The sequence below is a fragment of the Hoplias malabaricus genome, chromosome 8 (genome assembly GCF_029633855.1).
Source record: "Hoplias malabaricus isolate fHopMal1 chromosome 8, fHopMal1.hap1, whole genome shotgun sequence".
NCBI lineage: Eukaryota > Metazoa > Chordata > Actinopteri > Characiformes > Erythrinidae > Hoplias > Hoplias malabaricus.
Genome location: NC_089807.1, coordinates 44,274,881 through 44,289,129, shown reverse-complemented (window position 1 = coordinate 44,289,129; position 14,249 = coordinate 44,274,881). Strand labels below are relative to the sequence as shown.

General features: G+C 38.2%; 1 protein-coding gene across 1 annotated transcript in view; it reads left to right on the top strand.

Annotated features, from left to right (window-relative positions):
• The window catches only part of LOC136705081 (serine-rich adhesin for platelets-like), a 34,829-nt gene extending 27,275 nt beyond the window's left edge, over positions 1-7,554 (top strand). Inside the window, exons 52-69 of the mRNA XM_066678298.1 lie at positions 308-369; positions 454-554; positions 649-721; positions 821-975; positions 1,079-1,188; positions 1,682-1,743; positions 1,828-1,928; positions 2,023-2,095; positions 2,195-2,349; positions 2,453-2,562; positions 3,056-3,117; positions 3,202-3,299; positions 3,397-3,436; positions 5,206-5,384; positions 6,027-6,148; positions 6,284-6,345; positions 6,449-6,671; positions 6,919-7,554. Coding sequence (XP_066534395.1) covers positions 308-369; positions 454-554; positions 649-721; positions 821-975; positions 1,079-1,188; positions 1,682-1,743; positions 1,828-1,928; positions 2,023-2,095; positions 2,195-2,349; positions 2,453-2,562; positions 3,056-3,117; positions 3,202-3,299; positions 3,397-3,436; positions 5,206-5,384; positions 6,027-6,148; positions 6,284-6,345; positions 6,449-6,671; positions 6,919-7,014 — 1,884 coding nt within the window. The 3' untranslated portion in view covers positions 7,015-7,554. The remainder of the gene's footprint in view (positions 1-307; positions 370-453; positions 555-648; positions 722-820; positions 976-1,078; positions 1,189-1,681; positions 1,744-1,827; positions 1,929-2,022; positions 2,096-2,194; positions 2,350-2,452; positions 2,563-3,055; positions 3,118-3,201; positions 3,300-3,396; positions 3,437-5,205; positions 5,385-6,026; positions 6,149-6,283; positions 6,346-6,448; positions 6,672-6,918) is intronic.
• The last annotated feature ends 6,695 nt before the right edge of the window (positions 7,555-14,249 follow it).

Sequence of the window (14,249 nt, the reverse complement as noted above, 5' to 3'; positions counted from 1 at the left end):
TAAGGAATCCTAGATCTCTAGATCTGTTCAGCAACTTCCAGCGGGCTTCATGATTCTGGAGGTGCTGACCCAGATAATTCAGTATGTAGTCAGCTATGAATTTATGCCTGAAAATTCTCTGTTAATCAGAAGGTGGTGTCAAGGTAGCAATTGTTTATGATTTGATCATGAGTAAGACTGGTTTGAATCCTGATTCACACACATAAAAGTGCCTTCAGCTTTAAATGCAATTATGAAAAGTACATGAAATGTAAGGGACATCCCATTATTCATCATTTTATCTCAAAATATCTGTTTGTGTCTCCAGTTAAAAACACTGCTGAATAAACCTGGTTCACCACAGTTTGAAGCCAAGAGCTCCAATTTTACGTAAGTTTAGACCGGCACCGAATTGTCCTGAATCTGTGCAGTACAAGAATTTAAAATGACTGATCATTCACTGTCTCTGAACAGATCCATTGGAAACCAGATTCAAGGAGACGTGGAATACAGCTTCCAAGATGGAGACACTGTAACACCAATCAGCTTCCTTGACGAGCTCAGGACCCTGAGTGGTACGTTATAGATCACGACATCGTCCACATTTTCACTGAGAAATATACCAATTAATCCTTAATTCACTGATGACTTCATGTTGTTCTCTTGTAGCTCCATCTACAACAGTTTCTCCAACAAGTCCAACCAGTCTGCTGGTGACTTCTACAGCAGCTCAAACACAAATGTATGTTCAGCAGATTTCAGAGATATTTCGTGTACATTGACATTTTCCTCTTGAGGGAACCTTGAAGAAAATTAATCCTAATGTTTCATTTTCTTCCAGTCGTTTGTCTGCAGTGGTGAAAAGCCATATGCTGTTCAGCTCCTCCTCTCCTGTTCCCAGTGAGAGTTTGGTCCTCAGTGCGACCAAAATTCTGCTGGACTCTAGACAGGCAAACCTCAGTGATTCTACTCAAGTGCTCAACTACACCTATGAACGTAGGTTTTGCTTGTAACTTGCATGTTCTACTGTGTACAGCAATGTCATGCCTTTGAAATATGTAAACTAATTACTCACTTATCATTTGATTTGTTACCTCAGAGATATCAAATACTTCCTTTGCGTTGATAATTACATTCAACATCACTTACAACACCACTGGAGTCAACAATGAAACCTACGTTCAATTGGAGAACTCCACCAACCAAGCAGTGAGTCTACATCTCCATCAGTCTAATACAACACAGTTCACCTGTCACACGACTGGGGAAATGCAAATGAGCTAAGGGAACTCATTGAGATGAAAGTCACAACAATATACTCATGTCACCTGACTGAGTTCAGTACAGAAACAGTTTAAATTCAGAAGTTGTGCAGAGGTGCATCATTTGAAAGAGTAAGGAATCCTAGATCTCTAGATCTGTTCAGCAACTTCCAGCGGGCTTCATGATTCTGGAGGTGCTGACCCAGATAATTCAGTATGTAGTCAGCTATGAATTTATGCCTGAAAATTCTCTGTTAATCAGAAGGTGGTGTCAAGGTAGCAATTGTTTATGATTTGATCATGAGTAAGACTGGTTTGAATCCTGATTCACACACATAAAAGTGCCTTCAGCTTTAAATGCAATTATGAAAAGTACATGAAATGTAAGGGACATCCCATTATTCATCATTTTATCTCAAAATATCTGTTTGTGTCTCCAGTTAAACACACTGCTGAATAAACCTGGTTCACCACAGTTTGAAGCCAAGAGCTCCAATTTTACGTAAGTTTAGACCGGCACCGAATTGTCCTGAATCTGTGCAGTACAAGAATTTAAAATGACTGATCATTCACTGTCTCTGAACAGATCCATTGGAAACCAGATTCAAGGAGACGTGGAATACAGCTTCCAAGATGGAGACACTGTAACACCAATCAGCTTCCTTGACGAGCTCAGGACCCTGAGTGGTACGTTATAGATCACGACATCGTCCACATTTTCACTGAGAAATATACCAATTAATCCTTAATTCACTGATGACTTCATGTTGTTCTCTTGTAGCTCCATCTACAACAGTTTCTCCAACAAGTCCAACCAGTCTGCTGGTGACTTCTACAGCAGCTCAAACACAAATGTATGTTCAGCAGATTTCAGAGATGTTTCGTGTACATTGACATTTTCCTCTTGAGGGAACCTTGAAGAAAATGAATCCTAATGTTTCATTTTCTTCCAGTCGTTTGTCTGCAGTGGTGAAAAGCCATATGCTGTTCAGCTCCTCCTCTCCTGTTCCCAGTGAGAGTTTGGTCCTCAGTGCGACCAAAATTCTGCTGGACTCTAGACAGGCAAACCTCAGTGATTCTACTCAAGTGCTCAACTACACCTATGAACGTAGGTTTTGCTTGTAACTTGCATGTTCTACTGTGTACAGCAATGTCATGCCTTTGAAATATGTAAACTAATTACTCACTTATCATTTGATTTGTTACCTCAGAGATATCAAATACTTCCTTTGCGTTGATAATTACATTCAACATCACTTACAACACCACTGAAGTCAACAATGAAACCTACGTTCAATTGGAGAACTCCACCAACCAAGCAGTGAGTCTACATCTCCATCAGTCTAATACAACACAGTTCACCTGTCACACGACTGGGGAAATGCAAATGAGCTAAGGGAACTCATTGAGATGAAAGTCACAACAATATACTCATGTCACCTGACTGAGTTCAGTACAGAAACAGTTTAAATTCAGAAGTTGTGCAGAGGTGCATCATTTGAAAGAGTAAGGAATCCTAGATCTCTAGATCTGTTCAGCAACTTCCAGCGGGCTTCATGATTCTGGAGGTGCTGACCCAGATAATTCAGTATGTAGTCAGCTATGAATTTATGCCTGAAAATTCTCTGTTAATCAGAAGGTGGTGTCAAGGTAGCAATTGTTTATGATTTGATCATGAGTAAGACTGGTTTGAATCCTGATTCACACACATAAAAGTGCCTTCAGCTTTAAATGCAATTATGAAAAGTACATGAAATGTAAGGGACATCCCATTATTCATCATTTTATCTCAAAATATCTGTTTGTGTCTCCAGTTAAACACACTGCTGAATAAACCTGGTTCACCACAGTTTGAAGCCAAGAGCTCCAATTTTACGTAAGTTTAGACCGGCACCAAATTGTCCTGAATCTGTGCAGTACAAGAATTTAAAATGACTGATCATTCACTGTCTCTGAACAGATCCATTGGAAACCAGATTCAAGGAGACATGGAATACAGCTTCCAAGATGGAGACACTGTAACACCAATCAGCTTCCTTGACGAGCTCAGGACCCTGAGTGGTACGTTATAGATCACGACATCGTCCACATTTTCACTGAGAAATATACCAATTAATCCTTAATTCACTGATGACTTTATGTTGTTCTCTTGTAGCTCCATCTACAACAGTTTCTCCAACAAGTCCAACCAGTCTGCTGGTGACTTCTACAGCAGCTCAAACACAAATGTATGTTCAGCAGATTTCAGAGATATTTCGTGTACATTGACATTTTCCTCTTGAGGGAACCTTGAAGAAAATTAATCCTAATGTTTCATTTTCTTCCAGTCGTTTGTCTGCAGTGGTGAAAAGCCATATGCTGTTCAGCTCCTCCTCTCCTGTTCCCAGTGAGAGTTTGGTCCTCAGTGCGACCAAAATTCTGCTGGACTCTAGACAGGCAAACCTCAGTGATTCTACTCAAGTGCTCAACTACACCTATGAACGTAGGTTTTGCTTGTAACTTGCATGTTCTACTGTGTACAGCAATGTCATGCCTTTGAAATATGTAAACTAATTACTCACTTATCATTTGATTTGTTACCTCAGAGATATCAAATACTTCCTTTGCGTTGATAATTACATTCAACATCACTTACAACACCACTGGAGTCAACAATGAAACCTACGTTCAATTGGAGAACTCCACCAACCAAGCAGTGAGTCTACATCTCCATCAGTCTAATACAACACAGTTCACCTGTCACACGACTGGGGAAATGCAAATGAGCTAAGGGAACTCATTGAGATGAAAGTCACAACAATATACTCATGTCACCTGACTGAGTTCAGTACAGAAACAGTTTAAATTCAGAAGTTGTGCAGAGGTGCATCATTTGAAAGAGTAAGGAATCCTAGATCTCTAGATCTGTTCAGCAACTTCCAGCGGGCTTCATGATTCTGGAGGTGCTGACCCAGATAATTCAGTATGTAGTCAGCTATGAATTTATGCCTGAAAATTCTCTGTTAATCAGAAGGTGGTGTCAAGGTAGCAATTGTTTATGATTTGATCATGAGTAAGACTGGTTTGAATCCTGATTCACACACATAAAAGTGCCTTCAGCTTTAAATGCAATTATGAAAAGTACATGAAATGTAAGGGACATCCCATTATTCATCATTTTATCTCAAAATATCTGTTTGTGTCTCCAGTTAAACACACTGCTGAATAAACCTGGTTCACCACAGTTTGAAGCTAAGAGCTCCAAGTTTACGTAAGTTTACACCGGCACCGAATTTTCCTGAATCTGTGCAGTACAAGAATTTAAAATGACTGTTCATTCACTGTCTCTGAACAGAACCATTGGAAACCAGATTCAAGGAGACGTGGAATACAGCTTCCAAGATGGAGACACTGTAACACCAATCAGCTTCCTTGAAGAGCTCAGGACCCTGAGTGGTATTTTACAGATTAATATCTTGATTCTCAGTTGTTTTCACTACATTATGTTCCTGGTTAAGTGATTTTGCAATAAATGTACTTCTCGTTCAGCCTTGTTTAGAAATATGCCACATTATGTAAATAATCATATCTTTTCATAGATCACACTTCTACAACAGCGAGCACAATGACAACTCTGAATATCCTGAAACCAACTTCTACAAACACAACTACTTCTACTAGTCCACAAACCACCGCAACTCCAACTGTGTACGTGCATAAATAGTTTAGATTAATTATGTATCCCTATAATTCCCTATAAAACTTTCCTATATAAATTCCCTATAAAAAATCCATTACTTGTCTGTGCATAACTACTGATCTGACTGCAAAATCACTGTCAACATCATTCTATTTTTTCTCATTGTTTTAGTTGTGTTGTATCTTGTATTTCATCCGTCTAGATGATTTGCATGCATTTAAATGATAAATTGTCTCTTTACTGTCTCATTTTTCATGTTATTGAACCTCATTTCTTATTTTTCAGGGTGGGAACGGTGTTGATTTACATTCGTCTGGTGTTTAGGAATGTGTTGGCTATACCCACCGAGTCACAAATTTTGAATGCTGTCAACGCTAAGCTGAACTCCAGCTTAAGACTAAAGCGAGACCTCAGCACTCAGAAACTTAGTAACCCAGTGAGCATTCAGAACGTCACCTTAACCGGTGAGTCAGGTTTCATTTGCCTTCATTAGGAAATAGTGGATGTTCCACCATCTTTATGCTCTGCTTATTTCTGAGGATGAATATTGGTCCAAAAATTAAATGTCCCTCTGGATAGATGAGGTTGTTCTGTATGGGGGTCATGCAATGAGTTGTCTGTGTGGCTGGATTTCTCTGTGATATAAATGAATGTGGTGTTTGAAAATCCTGTAATCATTTTCTGTGGGAAACTATATGTTTCTAAACCAGATTTGTTTCCCTTTTGTGTTAATTTCTCCCCTGTATAATACTAAGTTCAATATCAAAAAATCTACATGTAAACACTGGTCTGAATTACCAACTTATTACAGAGGGAAATCATGTAATTTGCTGTATGCTAAGTGAAATATACATGCATGAAAATGCAGTTAATTTTTTTAGATCTGTAAACCTTTCATGGGTATAAAAATCATAGAGCTGATTTCTAAGTTATTGTATTGAGTTATTGTACTGTGACTACCATGCTAGCTTGGGGCTAATGTGATAGCTTGTGGTTGAGCACCACAGTTTCTTCAAGATAAACATTTTGTGTTGTTACATTAAAATCTCACATATATGTATTAATCTGTTTAATTATTAAAATGTGTCTGTTTATTTCTTTTCCAGTAACAAGTAGCAACTCCTTCTTTCTCAGCTTTGGGTTCAAAATTGATGAAGTCATCTTTTCTGAGAACATAGGGCTGAGGAACGACACATACATCACTGTGCAGGACCAAATCAACAGCCTGGTGAGTCTTCATTTATCACAGAATTACTACAAGTATTTCATCCCTTAACTCATCTCTCAATGCATCACTCAATTTTCCTTCATATATGCACAAATGCAGCCGTGGCTCATGATGAATCTTAATTCTTATTTTCAGCTGAATACAATACTGAACGATCCAAATGCTCCAGCTTTCCATATTGACCCAGCGACCTTCACGTAAAGCTTATTAAATCTAATACAGTTGTCACACATTTTATTTTGGAGTGGTGTGTATTCTGTGAGAAGAGGCTAATTTGAGTCTGTTCATGTTTTTGTGCAGAGGTAATAGCACAATGATTGTGGCAAATCAAGAGTATGTTTACGATGCGGCGCAGATCACGTCACCGAGTGCATTCCTGCAGGCGATCTTGACTGCTAATAATAATAATAATAATCCAGAATATCTTGACTTCTCTGGAGGAGGTTTTCCAGGATGGGCTCTGGCCATAATTATTCCTTGTGGAATTGCCATAATCCTCGTCCCCTGCTGGATCTTACTCTGCGTAAGTGATAACTTTCAAAATACAATCTTTAAGGCTTTTAAATTTTAAAATTTACATTTTTTAAATATTAAAATAATTTGCATCTCCAAAATAACACATTAACTTTATGAATATCATTTATATTTTATTCATTTTTTATTATATGTGTTTTTATTATTATTATAATTGTTATTATTGTTATTATTGCTATACAATTGAATTCTAACAAGAATTAGAAGTAATTTTCTTAGTTTTTTTCTTTTTACAGATTTTGCTGTCTGGTTGTTGTGGAGCTGTCAGGCGCCGTTATCATCGACGACGATCTTATAACGTTGAATATCCCATTCACAACAGCCTCTTCTAATTAATTTAATTTAAGTCATTTATCATTTAAATAATTAATGAATGTGAATTCTGTGATAAAGATTTAATTTCCCTGTCCTCATTCTTTAACCTGAAATAATCCAGTGATTAATCTAAATGTAAATAATTAATACAGGGTGTGTTATTTTTTGGAACAATTTGCTTTTATACACTGTATTTTATTTATTCTACAGTATGTTATGTGCCTGTGTTGCTGGATTAATACAGGAGTTTGTCAGATGTAAGCAGTGTATTTAACCTGCAAAAAAATCTAATTTATTACATTAATTTATTTATCAGTATCAGTATTTAACCACGGACATTAAAAATTGCATGTCTTTACAATAATTCATCTATTATACAAATAATGTTTCACATTTCATTTAAAATTTTATGGAACTGTTCTTTATTATTTAAACATTTGTGCACTTTACATAAATAATATTACTGATTTCTTACTGAATGATTAACATCTGTTCTCTGTATATAATTAAAATATTTTTATAATATCTTTGTTGTAATTGCACCAGTGATTCATCTTGGTATATTGCAAAAGATGCATGATATATATGTTCTCTTTCATGTGTGTTGAGAGTTCACCAAAATGACATCAGGAGTTCTAAATCACTAAAATCATTAAAGTTGCACTAGCAACACATTTTAAACATTGCTATAAACAGCAAATAATTAATTGCAGTGTAAAGATATAATGGATTAAAGGCATCCTGATATTTGCATTATTCTCAGATGCTCAGTTCATTGCTTTCACTTTTCGGATGGCCATGCGTGCACATTAACCCCGCCCTGTGGAAAAGCTAGCCCTCCCCATGCTGGTTTTGCCCTGAAAAAGAGAAAAGGCAGTGGCCACTCACAAACTTTTGTGTATGAATTTGGCAGAATGCAGTGCGATAATTTCAGGAGAAAACAACCCTTCTCATATTCCTCCACTGAGAGCAAAACATGGTCTTCAGCATAAAAACGGCGGCTGACAAAGAGAGAGACAGACAAGAATCAACACTGGACTAGCTTTTCCGATATGGAGAATAATAAGTGCAGCTGAAGGTCTCCAACAGGACTCTGAACTCACATTTCTTCTCCTTTTCATGTTCCACCTTAAATGGGGCTACAGTTACACTGTGTTGAAATGCTGAGAAAGGCACATGTAAATCAAACAATATGCAAAAGCCCTACATTTTTACTCTTATTTTACCCTTTTGTCAATTTATTTATAAAGCACATTTAAAAACAACAACGGTTGTACAACGTGATGTACACATTTCCCACTTTTTTTGGAGCAGTTACAGACATCAGTTTCTAAATGTGTGTCTATTTACAAAATACTGTTGTGTTGTTCAGGGAATTGACCATACATTCTTGCTACATTTTACAAAATATCCCAAATATACTGTTCTTGTGTGTAAAAGTGTACACAATTTAACAGCAAACCAAACTCCCTTCAGATATATGCATGAGAGTCAGGATGTAGCCTCCAATCTTCTGAGTTTTATTAAGCTGTGTATTCATACACCAAATGAATGGTAGTGAAACAAAAATAAGAATAAATACAATACAACATAAGTAATGCCAGCAGAGCTGTAACATATTCAGGGCAACAGTACATTGTTAATATTTCTAAACACTGTGGAGTGTCATATTTTATATATAAAGGATTAAACTCTCCCACATATGGTGTACCATGAGTAGAGACAGAAAAACAGAAACAAAGCTAACAACAGAAACAGTCATAGTGTATCTCAATATAAATAAACTCAAAGTATTAAAGCAAACATGGACAACAAAAATCAATGTAGGATTTGTAAGTATTCCTCGTCACTTACAGACGATGCTTTTTGTGGCATAAACAAACAAGTTTACATGGAATTGTTCCACAAAGCATGGGTGCTGGGGAACTGAGAGTTACTTTCTACTTAAAAAGGGAACACAAAAATGGTCAAACTAAACTTCCTCAGCAGGGGGTGCTACATCTAATCAACTACAGACAAAACACCAACCTTCCCAGAAATGGATTTGTAAATATATCATATATTAGCCTTTCATTTGAGTCTCCCACCACCAGAGTGGGAGCAGAAATTGTTTCACTCTTGGATCAAAGCCCAACCCTAACATAACCCTAAAGATCTAACCCTAAACGTAACCTTCAGTAATTAATTTAAATAAATAAATAAATAATAATAATAATAATAATAATAATAATAATAATAAAACCACACAGCACTAGGGTCTTGGTGTCTTAGGGTTTGATGCTCACTAAGTGCTAACTGCAAGCTAGCAGACTATAAGCTATGTACAGCTCCTCACATCAAGCCACATTCTCTGTAAAAAAAAAAACATTTTGCTATCATTTTAATTTTAAAAAAATCATTCATTATCTGTAACCACTTATCCAGCTCAAGGTTCTGGTGGGTCCAGAGCCACCCCAGGATCAATTGGTGCAAAAGGGGAACACACCCTGAAAGGGGTGCCAATCTTTCAAAAGACAAATTCACTCACACTTACGGACACTTTTGAGTCTCCAATCCACCTACCAACATGTGTTTTTGGACTGTGGGAGGAAACCGAAGCACCTGGAGGAAACCCACGCAGGCACTGGGAGAACACACCACACTCCTCACAGATAGTCACCCGGAGGAAACCCACGCAGACACAGAGAGAACACACCACACTCCTCACAGACAGTCACCAGGAGGAAACCCACACAGACACAGGGAGAACACACCACACTCCTCACAGACAGTCACCAGGAGGAAACCCACGCAGACACAGGGAGAACACACCACACTCCTCACAGACAGTCACACGGAGGAAACCCACGCAGACACAGGGAGAACACACCACACTCCTCACAGACAGTCACCAGAAGGAAACACACGCAGACACAGGGAGAACACACCACACTCCTCACAGACAGTCACCTGGAGCGGTAATTGAACCCATGACCTCCAAGTCCCTGGGGCTGTGTGACAGAGACAGAAACCTGCTGTGCTACTGTGACGCCCTGGTCTAACACCAGGAGTACTAGAAATGAAAATGGGTATTTTTCTTGTCGGATCATGTCCTAGTACACATTAGGCCCACTGAATCAATTTGTACCTTTTAACTAATTAAAAAAAAACACCTGTTGTTTTTTGAGTTGTTTAAAGAAATCACTGGAAGTATTTCCTTGTACTTTTGTCTAGTGGCTTACCAAGTCAGGGCCTGATCCCCTAGAGAGTGTATGGGGCTTATGAATGAAAAACATTACACACATCACTTGTAGTAATTCCACTGTAAAAGTAATTTGCTAGTTTATTTTGTTTTGTTCAATAAAAAGTTGCCGTTTATAATAAATTCCAGTGGAGCAAAAGATATGCATGGGTGGGTTTGGGGGATGGCAAATTACAAGTTCTTTCAAACCGTTTTGTTAATATATTTTAATATTGGTCTCAAAGCATTATTAATTAAAGATGTAAATATCAGCCTGTCATGTGGGTCTCCCACCACCAGAGGGAAACCAAGTGTTGGAATTGAATTTCTGGCATGCTAAACTGGTCATATAAAGGCTGCATGAAAATCATTCTCTGTGAAGCTATAACTCCACAAGTTTCTTCTTCTCATTTCTTCTTAAAATCTCTCTTTCTGTACTCTCTCTGAGACACTATTTCTCCCTTCCATTCTGTTAAAAATAAGAGATGCAAGAGACACAACATCCTGATTATAGTTGATATGTCGACATGACAAGACACATGTCAGCCATAGCTAAATCCCTGTGAATTAGCACAGGTGGACACACTCTCCTTCCTGGTTGTTCCATGGACATCCCGTACACAAGGGGAGCACAAGGCACTTAATTTGGGTGTGAATACCCTGCTTCTTCTCGTTCCAAATGCTATGATGCAGTTTTTTCCTTTGTTTACTTTAAACCACTGTGTGATTTATGATAAATGAGCTTTGAAGCTACACAGAGATTATGACAGGTTTGTTTTTTTTTTTAGGAGATTTTTAAATTTCACAACAAAACCATGCTTTTTGTGAAATCAGTCTCTAAAGCCCTGCTGGGAGTGGAGGAGTGTGCCAGGGGAATGGCTTTAATGAAGCAATGTCTATGTCTTTGTCTCTTCAATGATGGATCTCCTGCGTCCAGACGCATTAACATCACTGCAGGATGATAAAGTTCCCCCAAATTATCTGCAGTATTTCCTCTCTCCCAAAATTACTGCTTGTGCTTGACCATCATACCTACCTCTAGAAGAAGCACACAGGGCCTCTTGCAGCCCTAACAGGTTTAGTTCTGCCTGATGTTCTTAGCAGCAGCTAAGTACACAGAGGTCTTCAGTACAGTTTCAGGTTCAGTGTCAGCCTGGCCTCCTCTCAGCTCTAGTTCACCACACTGACTTTTGTATTCGGCAGCATCTAAGCTTGAGATGTCTCTTGGATTCTAGCCAACACAAACTAGCTAAGAATGCTTTCTGAATAAAGACTTTCTAAATTAAATTGCCCTAACTGTGTGTAAATGAGTGCCTAAACCCAAGCTAACTGAGGTAGACTCGTTTTTTTTTCATTAAGGTTCTTATTAGTCCTAGCATTGTGCTAACAATGTTGTGTTGTTTATGTTGCCATGGTGACTCCAGTGCCAGTCATCCAGTCAGCCTGCATTTTTTACTTTATATTATTCACTTTGCACCCATATGCATCTGTGTCCCTCTGAAATCACTCTCCTGGTTCCCTCAGGGGGTTTCTCAAATTACAACAGGAATGACTACTAAGGTATATATAAGTAGTTTATTAATGTATTAAATATCACTGAACAGTAAACAGTAATTATATATTGTTTTTGATACTTTTTATATGACATTTACCCTCTTTATAACTTTAACCAATGTTCCCTTTTTGTAAAGTGTTACCACAGGTAATTTATATTTTAAGGCCAAGTCAACTTACTTTTAAAGATAAAATACCAAAATGTCAGGTTACATATTCAAATAAACAACTCCATAAATAAAGAACAACTGGTTTGGTTAAATGTATATAGAGAAGAAATGCATCAGTGCTGTGCAGCCGTATAAGGTTGAGGTGTGTATATATAATTAAAAATATCTTTGTAATATAATTTATTTATATCTTTGTTTGCTTGTTTGTTTATATGTCTCTGCTTATCTTAACATCATCTCTGTGACGTTTGTGATTTACGTGATGTTATAAAGTCAGGAATGAGTGGAACGTGTTTTGGGTGGAGATTTAATCACGGCAAACTCAAATTCAGAACATTATGATTACCTCTGTTTATAAATGTTTTATTACACACACGCCAGCCAACACACCTCTATGTAACATTCATTCATCCATTCATTCATTCATTATCTGTAACCCTTATCCAGTTCAGGGTCGTGGTGTGTCCAGAGCCTACCTGGAATCATTGGGCGCAAGGTGGGAATACACCCTGGAGGGGGCGCCAGTCCTTCACAGGGCAACACAGACACACACACATTCACTCACACACTCACACCTACAGACACTTTTGAGTCGCCAATCCACCTACCAACGTGTGTTTTTTGGACTGTGGGAGGAAACCGGAGCACTGGAGAGAACACACCACACTCCTCAAAGACAGTCACCCGGAGGAAACCCACATGGATACGGGGTGAACACACCAAACTCCTCACAGACAGTCACCCGGAGTGGGACTGAAACCCACAAGTTCCAGGTCCCTGGAGCTGTGTGACTGCGACACCTACCTGCTGTGCCACCGTGCGCACCCCCCCCCCCCTTTATGTAACATTGTGTGCATAAATTTTAATTAATATTAAACAAACTTACAAAACATCACTCTCGTTACACAAACTTCATTTTGGTAATGTCTGATTATGAGATGGTTGTCACAAGAAAATTTTTAAATGCCATGAATGAGCAGCAGACACTGCGCAGTGATACAGACCCAGGGTCTCAGTGTCCTGGGTTTGGTATTCACCCAAGTTTAGCTAAGCTGGCTTACTGCTAGCTAGCTGATGTATTAACCTACTTAAAATTCACTGCACTTAAATTGGATCAGTTTCTCAAATCAAGCCAAATTCTATAATTTTTTGGAAAGCTCATGGTATCAGTTTAATTAATACCAATCCATTACCATATAATACCATTCATACCAATCCAATTTTTAAGTTCAGAGTTAGCCTTAACCCTAACCACATAACTCTCCTCACTTGGTTTGGGCCTTGAAAACATATTGCCACGCTGTCAAAGAAATGCAAATAGGTGCTGATAAGTGTAAAGCACTGGAGAGAGTTGAGGGGAGAGAGAGAGGTTCATTTTACCTTTACATTTACATTTACATTTATGCATTTGGCAGACGCTTTTATCCAAAGCGACTTACAAAATAGGATCTAACATTTGAACTACAGAACAAATTATACAAAATACCTTACATTAAGTGCAATATGCAGGAAGTAATAAGTGCATTAAAGAAAGACATTCAGTGCAAAAGATACTCTCGGAAGAGCTGGGTTTTCAATGATTTCTTGAATGAAGAGAGGGTTTCTGTTGCTCTGATAGTGCTTGGAAGCTCGTTCCACCAGCGTGGTACCAGAGATGAGAATAGCCTCAACTGACCTGTACGGGGGGTTGGTCGTGTTAGTAGGCGCTCCTTTGAGGAACGGAGAGGGCGGGCGCTAACGTATGGTTTTAAGAGTCTATTGAGGTAGATGGGAGCAGAACCAGTGAATACTCTGAAGGCCATCATTAGTATTTTAAGTTTCTGAATAAGACACAACTGGCCACACCAACATTCCAGAAAATATTGGAAGGCTTATGTTATTAACTTAATTAATATTAAACCAGTTTTACAAGCTTGTAGTGCCCACACCTGTGATTTAAATCTAGGTCAGCTTAATATATGATCACATACATGTGACGGGTCACTGCTTCTTTGTGATGGATGGAATGAAGAAGATCGGCTCAGAATATTTCTCTCTCTGTGTGACTTTATTGTGCCTGTATACACACATACACAATCTCTTCCTCAGGTTATGTTTTCTGCAACTGCACATAAGCTCTCCAGCAATGCACAAACGCTACTGGGGGTAAGGGAAACGTGTAAGGACAAAAAGGGAGAAAACTGAAGCTTTTTCAGTTGCGTAGAATTGTAGTTCATTCTCAGCATGGAAACAGTATACTACATTAACGTGACAAATGACATTTCCGAAATATATATATATCAGCTCTTATAAAGAAAAATGAAACCTA